Source organism: Sinohyriopsis cumingii, chromosome 2 (genome assembly GCF_028554795.1).
Source record: "Sinohyriopsis cumingii isolate HCF-2022 chromosome 2, ASM2855479v2, whole genome shotgun sequence".
NCBI lineage: Eukaryota > Metazoa > Mollusca > Bivalvia > Unionida > Unionidae > Sinohyriopsis > Sinohyriopsis cumingii.
This window is the reverse complement of record NC_142962.1, coordinates 151,975,884-151,994,817: the sequence shown is the minus strand read 5'-3', so window position 1 is coordinate 151,994,817 and position 18,934 is coordinate 151,975,884. Positions and strand designations below refer to the sequence as shown.

Genomic DNA, 18,934 nt, shown 5'->3' with positions numbered 1-18,934 from the left:
ATTATTGTTAAGAATCAGTTTCTGCTACCTCCCAAAACATTAAAGTAGTCAAAGCTATAGACTGGGTCTCTACCAAATATGTATCAGAACAATGAATCCACTATAAATGAACACAACAATAGTGTTAAAAAAAGCATGTAAATCTACGGAGCACTGTATTCTTATGCTGTAATTATGCAGAAGCCTTTCTTTCCAGAATATGTGCGAGAATAAAGAGATGATAATAAAAACAACAAAACACAAGGATGATTCTTTATTTTCATGCTTTATATGAGGGAGGGGATATACCAAAAAAAAGCATAATCCAGATACAGGCATACAGGAAAGCACAAGACTTAATTCAATGAAAGAGAGCTTAATGATTATGCCAGAAGTGTAATGATTGACATGTATGGTTGCAATTACAAGGGAAGTTAATTATAATAGTATCTTGGAAAAATTACCTTGCATAGATATTATTTTGTTGTGTCTCTATAATAGATTTACAGGAAAGAAACAGTTTTTAGTCTTTCTAGGGGGGATATTTTCTGGAAATAGCAGAAGTTAATTACTGACATTAATCTGACTCAGTAATGTATTTGACAGAAATTAAAAAATACCAACGGTGGATGATTATTCAAAGACATTTTTTTCTTCTGAGCTGTCATCAACTTGGTAAACAACTATACTAATCATTGTGCAAAGTGCAGAGAACGATTTGTGTTTGTGAACTTGCTTATCCATAACAGTAAAATATTTTTTTTAAAAAAATAGGAAATTAATAATGAGTTGATAAACAAACCCCATACCCAGGTAAAACCCAAGAACTAAGTGCAGTAGGCCTGCAATGGTCACGAGTCACTTTTATAAAAAAAATGTAAGCTGAACGCATGGACAATTTCATACCCTTTCAATTTCCAGCTAAAAAAGTGGATATTATTTACTGGTCAACTGATTGCATCTAATAACACCGCCAAGCCCAGCAAACATGTTGGAGGCTTTAGTTTTTTGATGTTTATTAAATTGTGAGAATATTTTATCAACCACCACATTGTCTGCTGCTTAGTTGTATATGCAGCTAAAGAAGAAATAAATGTTGGCTATTGTTTGAGCAGCGATTGTATACAGAATTAATTGAAGACAATCACAAGGACGACTTACTGACATTACTCATGGACCAGTAATAAGTAACATTTCCGATAATTTTTATTTTGGCATAACACTTCAAGAACTTGGTCATATTGTTAAATTTCAGAAGCTACGCTACAATCATATTATATTAAAATTCATATGCGAACTCTTCCCAAAAATGATAATAAACATTTTACACACTATTTCTCGTACTTAAAAAAGAAAATTCCCGTTACGAGAAATATACACATACATGTATTGAAAATTTCAGAACCAAGCCACGATCATATTAAATTCGAATTCACACACGATCTCTTCCCCATAATGATAATAAATTTTTATACACTATTTCATGTACTTTGAACAAAAATTATTTTTTCATGTGCGAAAGAATATACAAAATTTTGGGAGCCATGGCCACAAACCGCATTATATCCGAATTCATGTTATAGCGGGGCGCGTTATAGCGGGTTGCACTGTATATATATGGCTGCAGAGAGAGTATCAAGGTGTCTCTGGCTCAGACATGAAGACAAAATATAGCAGCCATCACATACAGGCAATACTTGATCACTAATGCCACCCCACCATCTGATGGGTGTTCCGAGATTAGGGCGAAACACCCATAGAAAGATGGGCACTCGGCTGATGATGTCTGTGGATATATTTTGTGAGCTTTTATCGGCACATGAATCTATGTACTCCATACTGTGGTGTCTGCCTGATCTGAATGTTTGCTAAATCATCAGAATTCCTTAAAACTCTTTACTGAGCTATAGGCTTTAAAGATTCATTATCTGAATAAAATGACACTCCTCCATTCACAGTATGTTATGTATGTATATAATGTGTTTTGCAGCACAACATCACATGCAAAACTTAACCAAGGTGTGATTGACAAAGGTAAAACACTGATGTAAATATAAATCTCACACACCAATGTAGCCATACATCTCACACATTGATGTAGCTATATATCTCCCACATTTAGTTGGTGGGAATGCAATGGAAGCTGGGAATGCCAAAATCAGATTAGGTTGAAGTATGTTTCTTTAATGAAATGAATAAAAAAATTACCAATATTTAATAAAGTGTTTAGACAGCTTTGTTTTGTTCAAGATAATTATCATCCTTTTAACCGATTTCGACATTTCCAGCTTTTAACACATTCCAGCCAACTGAATTGCAGGTCAGTAGAACTTGAAAACATGTTTATCTGCTTCTGTCCGAAATTATTAGAAAAAGACATATGAGTCAGTAAAGTCTGACTAAAGCAATAAAACTTTAGTTTGTAGAAAAGCACTGATATGGGCTGCCAAGTGTGAGATATTCCTGAAAATCTTACTTTTCTTTTCAGGGTTAGTCAACCTCTGAATACGCTTCACAATGCCATTATTTAGGCAGCAAGACAGCAACCTAACTAAAAGCAAATATCAGGAGAGGCATATTACACTGTAGGACTACTGAAAGGGGCTCTCAAAATTTTAGTAAACATGTACCGTGTACCTATCAATCCTAATGGCTGGTTATCCGGGAACCAAAAAAATGAAAATTATATTAAATGTGAACATTAACTGCTATATTGTAAGTTCATACATGCTAACCCCCAGAGAGGCATAAGCTTAACTGTTACTAATATAAGTTGCAAAAAGTGCAATCTGAGCATAAAAAAGTAATCTATATAATACATGCTTTAATTACAAGAAACTGTATGAAAAACATAGATTTATTTTTGCTCCTTAACTGAATCTGCAGTTAGTTAAAATTCTTGTCACAAATTGGCTAAATCCATTTAGATTAGGACTTGAATACAAACACAAATAAATTGTCTAACTTTTGCTGAATGGTCGTAAAGTCAAATCCACAAATTCTGCAATGAGTATGACAATGAGTTGAATCTGAATGCAGTATTACATGAATATTGAATTCTTCTTTCAGAATTTATAAGATGATATTGATTTATCCTTTTCATGATCCAACATGTTCTTATGTTGAAAAAATTCCTCTCCTCTGACATTTTTCAGTCATGTAACATTATGAGTCACATCGATAAAGCCTGTTTCACTTCACATCTGGTACCATTTTTTTAAATACAGACTGGTTCACTACCTAAGTGTGTATCAAAATATAATAAATCTGTGACACAGTTTCAAACTGAAGAAACACATCTGTTTAATTGGAAATGTATCATATACAGTTACTATAAATGGAAAATAAGGAAAGTAGATGTAGTAGAACTGTACACATTATTCTGTGTCTCACTTGGACCTGATGCTGCTGGATATAATCATTAATCTGAAGTCAGAAACATGCTTTTCTTTACATGAACAAAACAGGTACCACATGGCTCATTTATTACCCAGGTTATTATAAACAGGCGGATACCTGAGTATCCAGATACCAGTTGGCAGGAATAAAATCAAGTTGTCAAGTTATTTGAATATAGTTATTGGATTGCTAAGGCTATCAAATAACTGGGACAATTTGTATATTCCAATAAGTTAAGACTGAGTTGGAAGAGAAAAATGTCAGTATCCAAAGAACTGGAAGCTATCAAGTTTCTTGGGGGAAAAGCAAAACATCTGCGTCTTGATAAATCTTACGAGCTTCCCCACTTCATTGTATGCTGATGGGACAAGAAAAAAAATCCAAAGTACTAAATACAATCACATGATCTATACAGATTAGCAGGACAAGGGTTAATCTCACTTTAGAACCTAGAATGGGGCTCCCATTGATTAGAACATTTTTGCATCTCCCATTTTATATATTAATCTGATGTCTGAAGGAGAAAACTTTTGAGAAAAATCTCATTCCAGATCATTTTCTGAGGAATGAATTGGTCTATGACCCTATTATCTAGCATAAGGAATTGGCATGTCACAGACATTTTCATGCAGATATAGTTTCAAATCATATTTTATAACTTAAAATTTTACCTTTTCCAGACAAACTCAACTGCTTTATCTTCTATCTTATGCTGAACTGTAAAAAAAATTCAAAAAACAATATAGATCCAGTAACATACAATTATTTGCCATTTTATAACATAACCTAGATTTATTGTATATATTTTATATTGTTCTGAAATCGAGAGCACTGCTTTTAATGAAATTTAAAAGATTTTTACATTTGTTTCATTTTATATCATTAATATCAGATTCCAAGATTGCACTACCTGCTTATCAAGTAAACAGGTCTTACTTAAAGAATATATTGAATTTAAATAGCCAATACAAAAATCTAATAAACAGTTGTTGTTGTTGTGGGGTTTAACGCCATCTTTCAGCACACGATAGGCTATGCATGGCAGCCAGTATTAATGGCAGAGGAAGAACCCCCAACTCACGAGAAGCTACTGGCAAGCTTTCTCACATACCCACATTGGCCGAATCCTAGATTCGAACCCACACAGACAGAGGTGAGATGGCAGTGATCCATAACGGAGAGCGCTTTAGACCACTCGGCCACTTGGGGCCCCTCTAATAAACAGTATATACTCATTAATAAAAGTAGTCCACCTGCAAACAACACAGACCCTGATCTGCCATTGCACGATGTATTCTCGAATCAGGATTTATGTATTTATGATGTTTGATCTACAGATTACTCCTAACAAATTGAAGAGACCAGATCTGCCCTGCCAGCACATCATGTGATGACAGATTTGGGTGTATGCAAAAAATAAATTCAGACAAGTGTGACCATGAAATTTTGCCATGAGAAACTGTCTCATCATTTCAGATTGTTGGGTCATATACTTTTCCAACATTCATGGGTGTGAGAGAAAAAAGTATAAATGTTTCCAATATGATAAAATGCATGTACCTTTTAACTTCCAAAAAGTATAAATTTTTCCAATATGATAAAATGCATGTACCTTTTAACTTCCAGAAAGTATAAACCTTTCCAATATGATAAAATGCATGTACCTTTTAACTTCCAAAAAGCATAAATGTTTCCAATATGATAAAATGCATGTATCTTTTAACTTCCAAACAGTATAAACATTTCCAATATGATAAAATCCATGTACCTTTTAACTTCCAAAATGGCTCTGGTATAAAAGCTTGCACTTGTTTGTAACGTTCCACTACAAAACCAAGTGTTGGAAACTGACAACTTCCATAGCTTATCAGCTGATCCCCAAGAACTGTTGGGAATAACTTCTGGAGCCTAAGAGTTTGAAATCGAGTGAAAGCAGCACCTGCAGGTATAAATGTGTCTTTATTGAGTACTAAATACAGATTCATAGTCCTTGCCATTGGTCACAATAAAAAAGGGAGCAGAAACAACAAGGCCAGGGTCTGCATGTCCAGCCCATGATCAAACCACTGCTGTAAAATGTAATCTTGACCCCAAGGTCAAATGGTTGTTAAGTATGTCACTGAATCATATGTCTTAGCATCATCCAAGGTCAGAGTTCTATATAAAGACTGAATAAATTGGTTATTTAACTTAAGGGATTGGAACTATCCAAGGTCAGAGCTCTACATAAAGATTTAATAAATTGGGTATTTAACTTCATGGATTGGAACTATCCGAGGTCAGAGCTCTATATAAAGACTGAACTCAACATTTGTTTGGGAAATGAACTACATCAATCTGAAGAAATTTATCTGATTATTTTCTTTGACTAGATATACAGCATTGGGAAAATCTGAGTTGGCTTTAAAAAGTACTGGAATTGAGAACATAATGAAAAAAAAAGAAAAGTAACATAAGAAATATAAAACTGATTTCTCATATAAGAGACTTTATTTTTGGTTGGTCCTGCCTTTTACTTCACTAGAAAGTGAAAAACACTCACTCGATTGTAAAACACTTCAACACTGACCTTAATCTAGGACGTGGATGAATGTACAGACAAATTCAAAGACATGCACCCAAATGCAAGAGCTATCACTATGCTGAACTTCCACAAAATTGGGCTCAAAAAAATTAGAAAAAATAAAAAAGAAACAAAACAATAATTTTAACAACTGAGTACTCCTGCTTTTGAAGGAGAAAAGCTCCGACCTATTCTGAGATCTAGCTCCTGTCGCACATCAACTGCATCACTGGTATTCTTGTCTGCTTGACCCAAGTTTCTGCAAGCTCTGGCTATAGCCCTGTTAAATAAAAAGAAAAATATATTTATTATTGCAGGTGAATGAGACTATTCAGCCATACTGGTTTTCAAAGGAATACCTTATAAATGTATTCCATTAAGTTTTACTCCTGCTAGGTACACTTATAAAAGTGGTACAACTTGAATGAAGAACAGACTGCATTTGAAATGTTGCAAATTACTGTTGTTTTTCCATATAAAATTGAACTTTGAAAATAGTGATTTAATTTGTTTCCCTTCAAATTTAAAGTCGTCTGCTGCTGCTATGATGTTGTCCATTGTTAGGCATTTCCTGACCTATTTCAAGTTTGGTGTATAATGAATGGGTAAAATTTCTGACAAATAAATGGTTTCTGCATGCAAGAAATCAGAGCACGTGTTACACATTACTCTCCACAAGATTTACAAATTTAACTTTCTGACAACAACACTGTCTGATTGAGGTGCTGTGAAATCTGTCATCTCATATGATTCAAAGTACAATGCTCTATACTTCTTTTAAGTCAGGCTTATTCTTACACCTATTTAAATCTTGCTTGGAGCTAACGACTGCTTCAAAAACAGCCAAAATTCTGAATTTTGCCATTCTATGTTCTTAGAAATGAACTTTATAACATGGAGTATTAAGTACCATAATCTGCCTTTCTCAATATGAACTGGAAGAAAATGTAACAAACTACACTTTCAAGGCATCAAAACATAGTGAGATAATTGGAAGTTAGATTCACCCCACACACCCCCATCATATACATACAGAACAGCATAAGCTGTTTCTTTGTTTTATTACCATGGTTATCTGTAGTGATGAAAATGTGAAATATACATTAGGATAAATACATGCATGACATGCAAATACTAACAATAAATTATTACAATGCAAAATTTAATGAACAAGAAAACTCATTTAAGATTGTAAGAACTCAACCTAAAATTTGATTTTCTTGAAGATCTCCACACTTACACCAGATGTTAGCAATGAATAACTTAATTACTCAGCTAAATTACTGCATTATCGATTAAACCTGTTTGCTCGCACGTGTGTGGAAACGGATGTCAGAATATTAGTAAACTTATAACAGACACGTGTATCATTTTTTTATGGAAATGATATATCCACAAAATTAAGTACCCAATAATATGTATATATGTATTTTTTACCCAAATGATGAAATTTTAAACCCATAAAAATAAAGTGTTTTACAATATTCATTGTCTTTCATAGCTGCTGAAGATTAAAAGTACCTTTTATCATATAAGTATCCTTTTGAATCAAGTCTCAACTTTACTATTAATGTGCATATCAAATTGTCAAAATTATGTTAAATGAATTGCATCACACATACAGGTGCTTGGCAGTCTTCACCCAAGTGGGCTGATTGCTCATGTTGAGACATTTCACACAGTATTTGTTAAAATTCTGTCAAGAGTGCTGTCTGGGGATAGGTTGCTTAGAAATGTTTACAATATATAGTTTCTTTGTCATGTCATGTAGTCAAACTACATACTGAAATGACATAAGTGGTAACATGAAATTAATTTCACGACAAACTCAATTTAATACCCATAATTATCTCACAAAAGAACACTTGATATATATTTATTTAAAAGTGTATCTAAGTTTAAAATAACAAATTATTCATTTGATTACCAACAAATTATTCATTTGATTACCTATATTTTCCTAATTTTCATGACTTAAACTGAAATGTTTATGTATATTTAATGAGTATTATTTGTTGGCTTTTCTTAATAAATATATGCAATATATATTTGTATTTTCTACTTGACCTTGTCCAAAGTCAAGTTCACTGTGTACCTGACCAGGGACATTTATTTTTTAAACAACGTAAAACATAGTTAATATTTCTCTGAGTACAGATTCAATATTAGGATCATTATCAATGGAGGTAAACATGTTTATCTTAATCTAAATCTTCACTAGTATTCCTCACTGAAAAACCAGGGTGTACCTGACGTCTGTCATGTTTTTTATTATAATTTTAGTAATACACCTCATCCTATTGACAATTTATAAGGTTACAGAAATGAACTTTTGACCCTCATCCTGGTTTTATTTTAGTGTCTTTGCTTTTTATATAATGCTGTTTAGTTGAGAAAATACTAATTCTTGCCTTAACATCTTGACAAAGAATCAGTCTTATTGCTTCTTCAGTTTTTCATTTGGGTGGAACTATTTATTCAAATTATTATTCACTGGAAATACAATGATACAATGATACAATGTACTCATCAATAATATTCTTGGGCAGAAACATTAATTTGGAATTACAGTGAATTTAGACAAGAACAATTTTTGACTATATTACTGTGATACATCAAAAACGTCATCACACTCCAGGCCATTGGCACATTACCATGCTCAAGACTATAGGCACATCAACACATTCAATATTGGAACTTACTTCGGTTAGCAATGGAGTTCAGTTAAACATTATACATTTGGGCTTGCGATACAACTTTCTGGCCTATCTGGGATTTAATTCACAATAATGTAAGGTCTTTTTAAATTTTCAATTTGAATTGTAGGGAAATAAATTATTTCTTGAATTTTACAAATCTTGATGGTTTCTGCTTTTTTATATTACTTAGTTTCAGACTATAGTCATGAGAAGAAAATATTACTAAGGGTATTGTCATTCATAATTAAACTCATCATAAATCTCAATGATAAATCTTACACACCATGCTTGATCAGTCTGCTCAGAAATGAATCCTCTAGAACTGAAATTCTCAACCTTAGGTCGCAACCCAAATCAGGTTGGGGTGGGGGTTTCTCAGAAGGGTCACAAATTTGATCACATCATAAGCCTGACCATCAGGAGGTGCTATTGCTGGCCAATTTAGTGTCACAGCAAAAAAGGTTGGTAATCACTGCTCCAGCATGTTCCCAAGCTCAGCCAATAATGCTTTATTAATATGCATAGATGTCACTCATAATCAAAATTATATAAGATCTTGGAAGTTTATGCACCACATTTAATGACAATCTGTTAGAAAATGTGGCCTCTAGATGGGTAACAATCAATGGACAAATGACAAATGCAAGGCCAGATCATATGACTGTTTGGCCTCTGACCATGTCAGCTAACAGGAAGGCCAAGTGGGAACAATACTTCTCACCTAGGTAATTAACATATTGGCTTGTAAATTTATACATAAAATGAAACTGTGATGTGAAAACAATAGTTTGGAACACTTAGTTCCTACTTTTGTCTATCAGTCCAGTTTCATGCTAAACAAAATTGGGTGGTTTATAAGACTAAGATTTTTTATTCATTACTTATTCCCTCCCCATCTAGTGATGGTGACCATGGCTACATGCCTTTTTTCCCTCCAATGACAAAAGACCTTGTCAGCGTTATTCAACATGTCATACAACAGATATATTTGGACTAATATCAGTAGTTACATTCAGACGTCTTTCAGGAGAAATGCATGTTGGGCTCTTGCTTTATTAAAGGCTAAAAATATATAATATAAATCTAAAATAATTCGTTATTAATGGCATTTAATTAATGAAATTCCATAAAATAATGTTTATCCATCTTAATATATAAAACAAACCTCAAATATTCAAATCATTTTAATATGACAACATCATTAGATGGTAATGGTTAGGCTTTGATTAGTTTTTACTGGGCAATGAGAACAAAGTGTTGTACTAAACGATACAATACAGCAAATTTTACTCCCCAAATAGCAACCACTTCACTTTTTTCAAAATGTCTCCATTATTTACACATACTTAGAGTAGGGCTTGAAATTTAAGATTTTTCACAAACCCACAGGATCACCATAATCAATTTTTTTACTGTTTCTATCTAAATTTTACCAATTCTGCAAAAATCAAACAGAAGTAAATTCAGTTTCTTAATTCAACATTTATTACACATTTACATCAACTGCAAACAGTAACTACTATATTTGACAAACAAGATTCACTGAAAGTTCATGTTCAATTTCTGTGTCTGATTCATCATTCGATCCAGGCTTGTACGACCAAATTTGTTTTTTTCTGCAACAGCTTCATGGCATCTCTTGGGTTATAGTTCTTGTCTTGTGAGTTGAGGAACACTATCATTAATGTCATTCAAGGGATGATTTACTAAAATTTTCACACCCATCAAGAGGAATGGCAGGTGCTTTTTTTATTACTGAAGACTGTAATTGGCTTGATTTAATGAAGGGTGCTGTGTTATTAAAGTTGCCATTAAAGGCCAACTTTGGAGAATTAATAAATGCCCATTTGGTATTGCAGCATTTTTTCCTCCATTTGGTATTTATACAGAACAATCAGTGCTTCAAAGGTATGAACAAAAATATTTGTTCATGTAACAATCGATAAATTCCAGTGCATTCTATATCCAAATTTACAGCTTCCTTATATGGTGCCTTTGAATTTCCACACTCCAAACCCAAGAATGTTTATAGAAGTTTTAACAGCCAGAAATGTTGCCACCAAAAAGACTTCCAGATGGAATATTTCGTTGTCAAGAAGGAAAAACAAAATCGCAATTTGCAACATGGCAAAGCCCAGTACGATCCCTGCATCAAAGAAGAACACCATCCTCTAAATTCTCTAAATACTTGATGCCGAAAGTGCACAACATCACAGCCTTTCCTGGGCCATACTTCAGCCAATAGTAAGCATTTATCCAGCACATCTAGTACTTTTTTCTACTCCATTCTTCTCTTGAACATACTTACAACTGTCATCATATAATTTCTGACATTTCAGTTGTGGCTGCACACATTACTTAAACTTCCACATATTTCCAATTGCTACTGCACAATACACTGAATGTTTATCAACAACAATATAGATAATGAAACATATTATTCAGTATCATTCTTGATCATTTGTTGAGTTGGCCAACACCAACTTTTCTGAGGAGCCAATACTAGACTCATTCCCTAAATCTTCTGTTATCATCCGTAATGAAATCAGTATTTGGGGCTAGTACTTTTCTAATCTTAGCAGCCATAATTTGAAGCAAATCAACATCATTTTCACAAATTTGAAAGCACCTTATGCCAGTATGAAATTTTGGTCTTATTGAGCTGAACATTTTTTGAGAAGTCATTTAATGTTGGTTTTTTTCATTTTAGCAAAGGTGGCCGTACCTGATGACGTCTTTTGTACAAATTTAAAGGCCCTCTATGCCTGATGCCTTCTTTTAAATTTGGTCAAATTTTGTTCCGTGGTTTTTGAGAAGAATTCATTTAAAGAAAAGTTTTAGTAACAGTGGCAAGTTTTAAAGAACTTCATAACAGGTTACTTTCTGTAAAGTTCGGTCAGATTATAGCCATTAGCTTTAAAGAAGTCGTTTAAAGGTTTATCCATTCTGTATAACAGCAGATGTTCTATTTTTAGTGATAGTGGCCAATTCTGAGGGTTGATTGGCATCCTTTGTAAAATTTGAGAGGTCTGTCAAATCTAATCAAATCAGCAGAGTTCGATAAGACGTCATATAATGGATTTTTAGTAACAGCATTCATATATGATGGCAGATCAACATCATTTTGTAAAATCTAAAAGCTATTCAAGCCAGGATGTCGTGTGCCAAATTTGGTCATAATTGGTCCAGTGGTTTTAATAATAAGTTTAAAACAGCAATTGTTGATGGGTACACATTATAGACACAAAGCCACATCACAAGGTCACTTCACATCATGGCAAGGTTAGCTAATAAGAACTTACTCAGGTGTAATCTCAGAAAACTTTGCTCTGTAGACTGGAATATTAGGTTTTACTGAAACAGAAAGAGTGAAGTGATTAGTTTAACTATTATGCTGCTCTCTACCAAAAAACACATTTCATAAAAAAGTGTAACCTACTGAACTGTTAAAGGAGGAGGGGAGGCAGAGGACTAAATGCAATTTAAATCTGAACAAAGTCAAAAGCAACTTTATTTTACAAAATGATGAATAAAGTGGCAGGTAAGCTGGAGAGGTATCAAAATGAGCAGTTAGATGCTGCAAAACATAATTTTGTTGGGCTATATATTTTATAGATATCTAGTAAGAATCTTATCTTTTTGGTATGTAACAAGTGAAAAGCCATTTCATTATAAATTACAGCCACATAGTTCAAACATTTGTGTAAACTGGTCTTATACCCAGTGCTGAAACCAAGTAATTTTCTTTGATAATACTTACCTCATCATAATGCATTAGAAGTCATTCCACTACCTTGCAAATCAAAGAAAAAGAATGGCAACAATGTTACCTGTCTTATTTATAAAAAAGATACCACTTAAAACCTCTGATGGGGTCCTGAAGATGCCCTGACAAGAAAAAGCCCAATGAAGACAAAGGTTTCAAAAAGAAAGACTGGCTTCCCATAACTTAACAATGCAATTGAGGGAATCATTTTTTTTATTGTTGTGGAACTTAAATAAGTTTGGGTTGATGGCTAAGGCAGTGCTTCAATGATTCTGCCTTGTAAGGCTAGCATAATTAGGTCTTATATGAATGGTGAGTTAGTAATGTTTCGGACAGAGGCTTGATGGATTGCTTTGTTTAATCTCTCTGCAGTGAAATGATGAAGTCTTCCTCTCACCAGTTTCAGGAAAGGTCAGCACAAGAATGGTAACATTTTCTGCTGGAAGGAGATTGGCAGGAAGAGAAAATGGGCCAAAATCAATCTTATTCTACCCAAATTCTGCTGTCTCTTGCTATGAGAAACTAGGCCTTTGCCAAAAAGCAATGTCGGGTAGTGGGTTTCCTGTTGAGAAGTCCTTTCTATTCCCCTGGTCCCATTTTGGAATCAATGGTGGGGCACTATGTCACTGGATCACAGTAAGGCATGCCTCCTTAGCAGTTTGTTTTCCTGACCCTTTTAAGTTGCCCAGGAAAAGGCAACAGAAAGAAAAAAAGCAACAGAAAGGCAAAGGCTGTAAGCAAATGGTTTCTATGTGGTGATCTTTAAGCAGCTTGGATGTGGACAGGAAGGCATCTCTCTCCACAAGGTTGATGGTAGCAGCTTTGCAAATAGAAACCAAGTGCTGAGCTAATCTATTTATCATACAACATATGACTGACACTGACTCCCTAGTGTGTTTGTTACTGTCTCACTGATAGAATCCAGGCTAATTTCTCATTGTCAAAAGATTGCTATGAACACCATATCAACCAAGGAACCAACAGTTATGTTGTTGCAAAGTTAGAAGAGTTTTCAGTCAATGCATATGGAAGAGATTTGACATGACCAGTACAGCAGTTTCTGTTGGTGGCCTGGACCATGGAAGAAAAACCAGTGAGTTTTCCAAAAGGCTAAGATAAAGTAGACAGTAGTCATCATTGGGAGAGGAAATAGTAATAAATTCAAAAGAAGAACACTGTCAGAGCAGGAAGTGGAGGACACAAGGAATGATGATCTTCACAAGCCATTTGATTGAAGATAGGGCTCGCAATTGTCCATTTTTTATGCCAGAGGCATGGGGCTAAAGAGTAGCCTCATGAGATGGGTCAAGCAGACTGTCTAGGATGATAAAGTACCAATGTTAAAAGACTGGTTCTAGGCATCATCAATGGTCAGGGAACCATGTATCTGAGAAAGGAAAATCACTGTCACTGGTACATAGCATGAGCCTCGACAAAGCCAGGATCAGAGATGGACTGGCCCAGCGATGGTACATAGCATGAGCCATGACAAAGCCAGGACCAAAGATGGACTGGCCCAGTGATGGTACGTTTACATCGTCACTACAGTGCTGGGTATCATAGGAAAGTCAATTACAGAACCTGGTACTGGGAAGGTCGGGAAGATTGATCACCATTTCAAGTGCTGGTTATGCTGGACATAGGTTGTGACAATACTGGATGAGATAATAATAATATAGCACCTAATCTTTAGAAGCTCTAAGCGCTTTACAACATTAGACAACACCTATAAGATAAAAAACATATAATGATATGATTACAAAAAACAAACACCATGAAATTAGAAAACATTTATAAAAAAAGTATAAAAAAACAAACATGCTGAGAATATTTAAGGTTGGAAACATTAGGTCTATAAGTTTGTTCTTGCAGTCGAAATAAGTGAGTTTTGAGAGCACTCTTGAATGTGATCACTGTGTCTTTGTGTCTAAGTTCAGTGGGCAATTCATTCCACGTTGCTGGGCCCTGGTATGCAAAAGAACACTGTCCATATGACTTTGTTTTCATAGTGGGAACAATGAGTATACGATTGGCAGAAGAGGAGCGTTAGTATCTTGCTGGTATGTACACATCGGTGAGGTCGGATAGGTATATTGGACTAGAGTCCGTCAATGAAACGTAGCACAGAGAACAAATTTTGTGTTTGATTCTGGATCGAATGGATAGCCAGTGTAGGGTACAGAGCAGCGGGGAGGTGTGCTCTGATCGTGGTACTCTAAGTATGATCCGAGCAGCTGTGTTTTGAACTTTTTGAAGTTTTTGGAGTAGATATTGAGATGAACCAAACAGAATTGAGTTACAACAGTCCAGTCTTGAAAGTACTAATGAACACACAAGTGTTTTAATGGCATCAACTAAAAGATATTTGTGAATGGAGCTGATGCATCTCAGCTCAAGATATGCAGCCTTGCATATTTTCATGACATGTTAGTGCAATGTGAGAGTAGTGTCCAGAGTAACAGATAGGTTTCATATTGATTTTGTGAATTTAATACATGACTAGATATTGTCAGGTCCACAGGTCTGGTGCCAGCTATCTAGTATTAGATGACCATAAATGGTAATGGCATGTGCATGCTGTATGGAGTTTCCTAAGGCTGGTCCACATGTGCATCCGTATCATGGTGATACTGGTCCTGGAATCTGTCCGGTGCTGTTACATCATGTAAGAAAGAATAAGTAATATGGGTGAAGGTGATACTTGAGTTATTTGGGGTCCATGGCAGCAAAGGATGCAGAATCTACTTCATTATGGGTAACTTCTCAGCTTTAAGGGATTACAACAGACGAAGTTCACTACCAAGATGGCTTCAGCAGCAAGTCTGACATCTGATTTCTTATTGGACCATTTTCAAGTTCTCTCATTGGCCTGTACAACTGTTTTGTCAAAGTCACACACATTTATAGTTTCTGACCAGTCTGCAGATTTCAAGCGTGGTCTGATTGACCAGGCAATGTAGGTAAGGTGATTATCCTGACAGCTTTTGCAAGTGTCACACCTAATCTTGCCTTGATAGAGGCCACCCCTGGATCCACTGGGGTGGGGGGGAGGGGATGGAATGGGACTGAAGCGTGTCCTTGTCAGGTCAGTCATCCATATTGGTGAACACTATAGCATGCTGAAGGAAGAAGTAGCATCATCCAAAAGCACGTTCTGGTATCTGCCCAAAAGTCAAGATTTTAAGTGTGAACCCAATGCTGATATGAAGGACAAGCAACTTGCAGATCTTGGATTGTTAAGAGAACTAGCAGGACTGTCAGTGGACAGCAATACTGATGGACCAACTGGATGGACCCCCGCAACAGAATACATATGTTGGAACAGCTGGCTGGTTTGCAGCTGGACTCATTACTACTGACCCACGATCTAAGACAATCAATGGCTGATCAATCAAACGAATGGACTGGATGGGAACCATGACAGTAACTGACAAAACAGATGTCTGGTACATAGTTAGTTGAAAAACTCCAGTGAGGTCAGAAGGAAACTGCAGGTGCTAAAACTGAGCCTGCTCCAGCATGAAGTTGGGACCTGAGCTTAAGCTCAATGGACTACCGAAATGAGAGTAGGTTTTTCCCATTTCGAATCTTAATCAACAGAACATATGTACATGTAATTAAAAAATGAAAGCTGTACTGAACACTAGTGTTCATAAAACCACGTTGCCAACATCCTTTCCATCCTGTCCATTATGTTGCAGTGGGTATAGCAACTTTTCTGGTTTGAAAGGGAGGTTCCAGCTTTCATGCTTGCTTTTATTTTTTCAGCAGTCATGTATTGCTCTACATGTAATTTCACTAAGGTTCAAAGCATGCTTTATCATGGCGGTACTCTGACCAACTTCATACCGTTTCACTACTTTAAATTTAACCTCAAAAGAAATAGCCTTTCTTGGTCTCTTTGGACTATCACTTGCTCGTCTTTTAGATGCCATCAATAATAACGTTCCAAAATTGTAACAAACAATTTGTACATGTACATACCCACGCAGCACTGAGGCCACAATAAACAGAATGGTGGGGGTATAAGAGCTGGGCATTTTGGGTAATGTTTGCATGCGATGGTGGCACAATCTATATGTATGAGAGAGTTATCTGAATAGTACAAATTTTAATCAATAGAACATATGTATATGTAATTAAAAATTGAAAGCTGCACTGAACACTAGTGTTCATAAAGCCACTTTGCCAACATCCTTTCCATCCTGTCCATTATGTTGTGGTGGGTATTGCAACTTTTCTGGTTCAAAAGGGAGGTTCCAGCTTTCACGCTTGCTTTTATTTTTTCAGCACTGTCATGCATTGCTCTACATGTAATTTCACTAAGGTTCAAAGCGTGCTTTATCATGGCAGTACTCTGACCATCTTCGTACCTTTTCACTACTTCAAGTTTAACCTCTAAAGAAATAGCCTTCCTTGGTCCCTTTGGACTATCACTTGCTCGTCTTTTAGATGCCATCAATAAGAACGTTCCAAAATTGTAACAAACAATTTGTACATGTACATACCCACGCAGCACTGAGGTCACAATAAACAGAATGGTGGGGGTATAACAGCTGGGCATTTTGGGTAATGTTTGCATGCGATGGTGGCACAATCTACATGTATGAAAGAGTTATCTGAATAGTATTGATCTTTTTCGCATTTTTACCCATCTCATGTTATTTCGAATTCACGTAAATCGCGATCACATTGTATACTGAAACTAAACACTGATATTTCATATTCTGGCCATCTAGACCAGTGGTTCCCAGCCTTTTTTAGGCCATGGCCTTTTTTGAAGCCTCATGACCCCATTTTCACATTTTGTTCTCATTACTGTTGCTACTAAGTGTTTCTCAAGGCTCTGTATATAGGCTGTCAGTTATCATTACTGTAGCCACTATGTGTTTCTCAAGTCATAGGTTGTCAGTTGTAATTACAGTTGCCACTGAGTGTTTCTCAAGTCACAGGTTGTCAGTTGTCATTACAGTTGCCACTGAGTGTTTCTCAAGGCTCTGTATATAGACTGTCAGTTATCATTACTGTAGCCACTAAGTGTTTCTCAAGTCATCGGTTATCATTTGTCATTACTGTTGCCACTGAATGTTTCTCAAGTCATAGGTTCTGTTGTCATTACAGTTGCCACTGAGTGTTTCTCAAGGCTCTGTATATAGACATAGACTGTCAGTTATCATTACTGTAGCCACTAAGTGTTTCTCAAGTTACAGGTTGTCAGTTATTATTACTGTTGCAACTAAGTGTTTCTCAAGTCATAGGTTGTCAGTTATCATTTCTGTTGCTAATGAGTGTTTCTCAAGTCATAGGTTTGTCAGTTATCATTACAGTTGCCACTGAGTGTTTCTAAAGGCACTGTATATAGGTTGCCAGTTATCATTCAGTCACCACTGAGTGTTTCTCAAGGCTTTGTAACTAGACTGTCAGGTATCATTACTGTAGCCACTAAGTGTTTCTCAAGTTACAGGTTGTCAGTTATTATTACTGTTGCAACTGAGTGTTTCTCAAGTCATCGGTTATCATTTGTCATTACTGTTGCCACTGAATGCTTCTCAAGTCATAGGTTCTGTTGTCATTACAGTTGCCACTGAGTGTTTCTCAAGGCTCTGTATATAGACATAGACTGTCAGTTATCATTACTGTAGCCACTGAGTGTTTCTCAAGTCACAGGTTGTCAGTTATCATTACTGTTGCTACTGAGTGTTTCTCAAGTCATAGGTTTGTCAGTTATTATAGTTGCCACTGAGTGTTTCTCAAGGCTCTGTAACTAGACTGTCAGTTATCATTACTGTAGCCACTAAGTGTTTCTCAAGTCATAAGTTGTCAGTTATCATTACTGTTGCCACTGAGTGTTTCTCAAGTCATAAATTGTCAGCTGTTATTACTGTAGCCATTGTTTGTTTCTCAAGGCTCCATTTAAAGATGAACCCACATGAAAATAAATAAATTTCAATCTATGTTTCCAAATTTATCACAAAATAATACATCAACATAAAATCTTTATGTTACAACCTTAATATTTCTAAATGTTTCCACTTAAATTATATCATAACAAACAGTGATACCAAATGAGGCAAATGATAGTTGAGTATTAAAGTTATAATTGTCATGTTCTTTTATCACCGTTAATTATTCAAATGAAAGACAAGTTTGCTTCTGCATTCCATCCATTGACCACTATTAAAACTAGGATGATGCATTTCAGAAGTGTTTTTCTTTTGGCTTAATGCAGAGCTGTCAAACCCAAAGTACAAAAATACTAACTGCTTATAAATAAAAATACTGATTTTCCGAAACAAATACTGATTTTTAAGATTCTAATGTATATATAACTATTTACAGCATCTACAACCATTAATAAAGTAGGACAATAATTTAATTATTTAATGTCAAAGATGCATTTATTGCACCCTTACACCTTCTGAATGGGCACCCTGTTCCATTCATGGGCTCAATCAGAAGGTATAAGAGTGCAACACACTCACACTTAGACACAGGCTGTTTATAGGAGCCTTTTCCACACCTTACCTC

General features: G+C 35.4%; 1 protein-coding gene across 2 annotated transcripts in view; it reads right to left on the bottom strand.

Annotated features, from left to right (window-relative positions):
* The window catches only part of LOC149806096 (DNA topoisomerase 3-alpha-like), a 103,601-nt gene that overhangs the window by 68,016 nt on the left and 16,651 nt on the right, over positions 1–18,934 (bottom strand). For both annotated transcript variants that reach the window (XM_089950974.1, XM_089950975.1), the window contains 4 exons: positions 11,943–11,994; positions 6,130–6,221; positions 5,147–5,317; positions 4,050–4,095 (listed from right to left, as the gene is read on the bottom strand). In XM_089950974.1, coding sequence (XP_089807100.1) covers positions 4,050–4,095; positions 5,147–5,317; positions 6,130–6,221; positions 11,943–11,994 — 361 coding nt within the window. The remainder of the gene's footprint in view (positions 1–4,049; positions 4,096–5,146; positions 5,318–6,129; positions 6,222–11,942; positions 11,995–18,934) is intronic.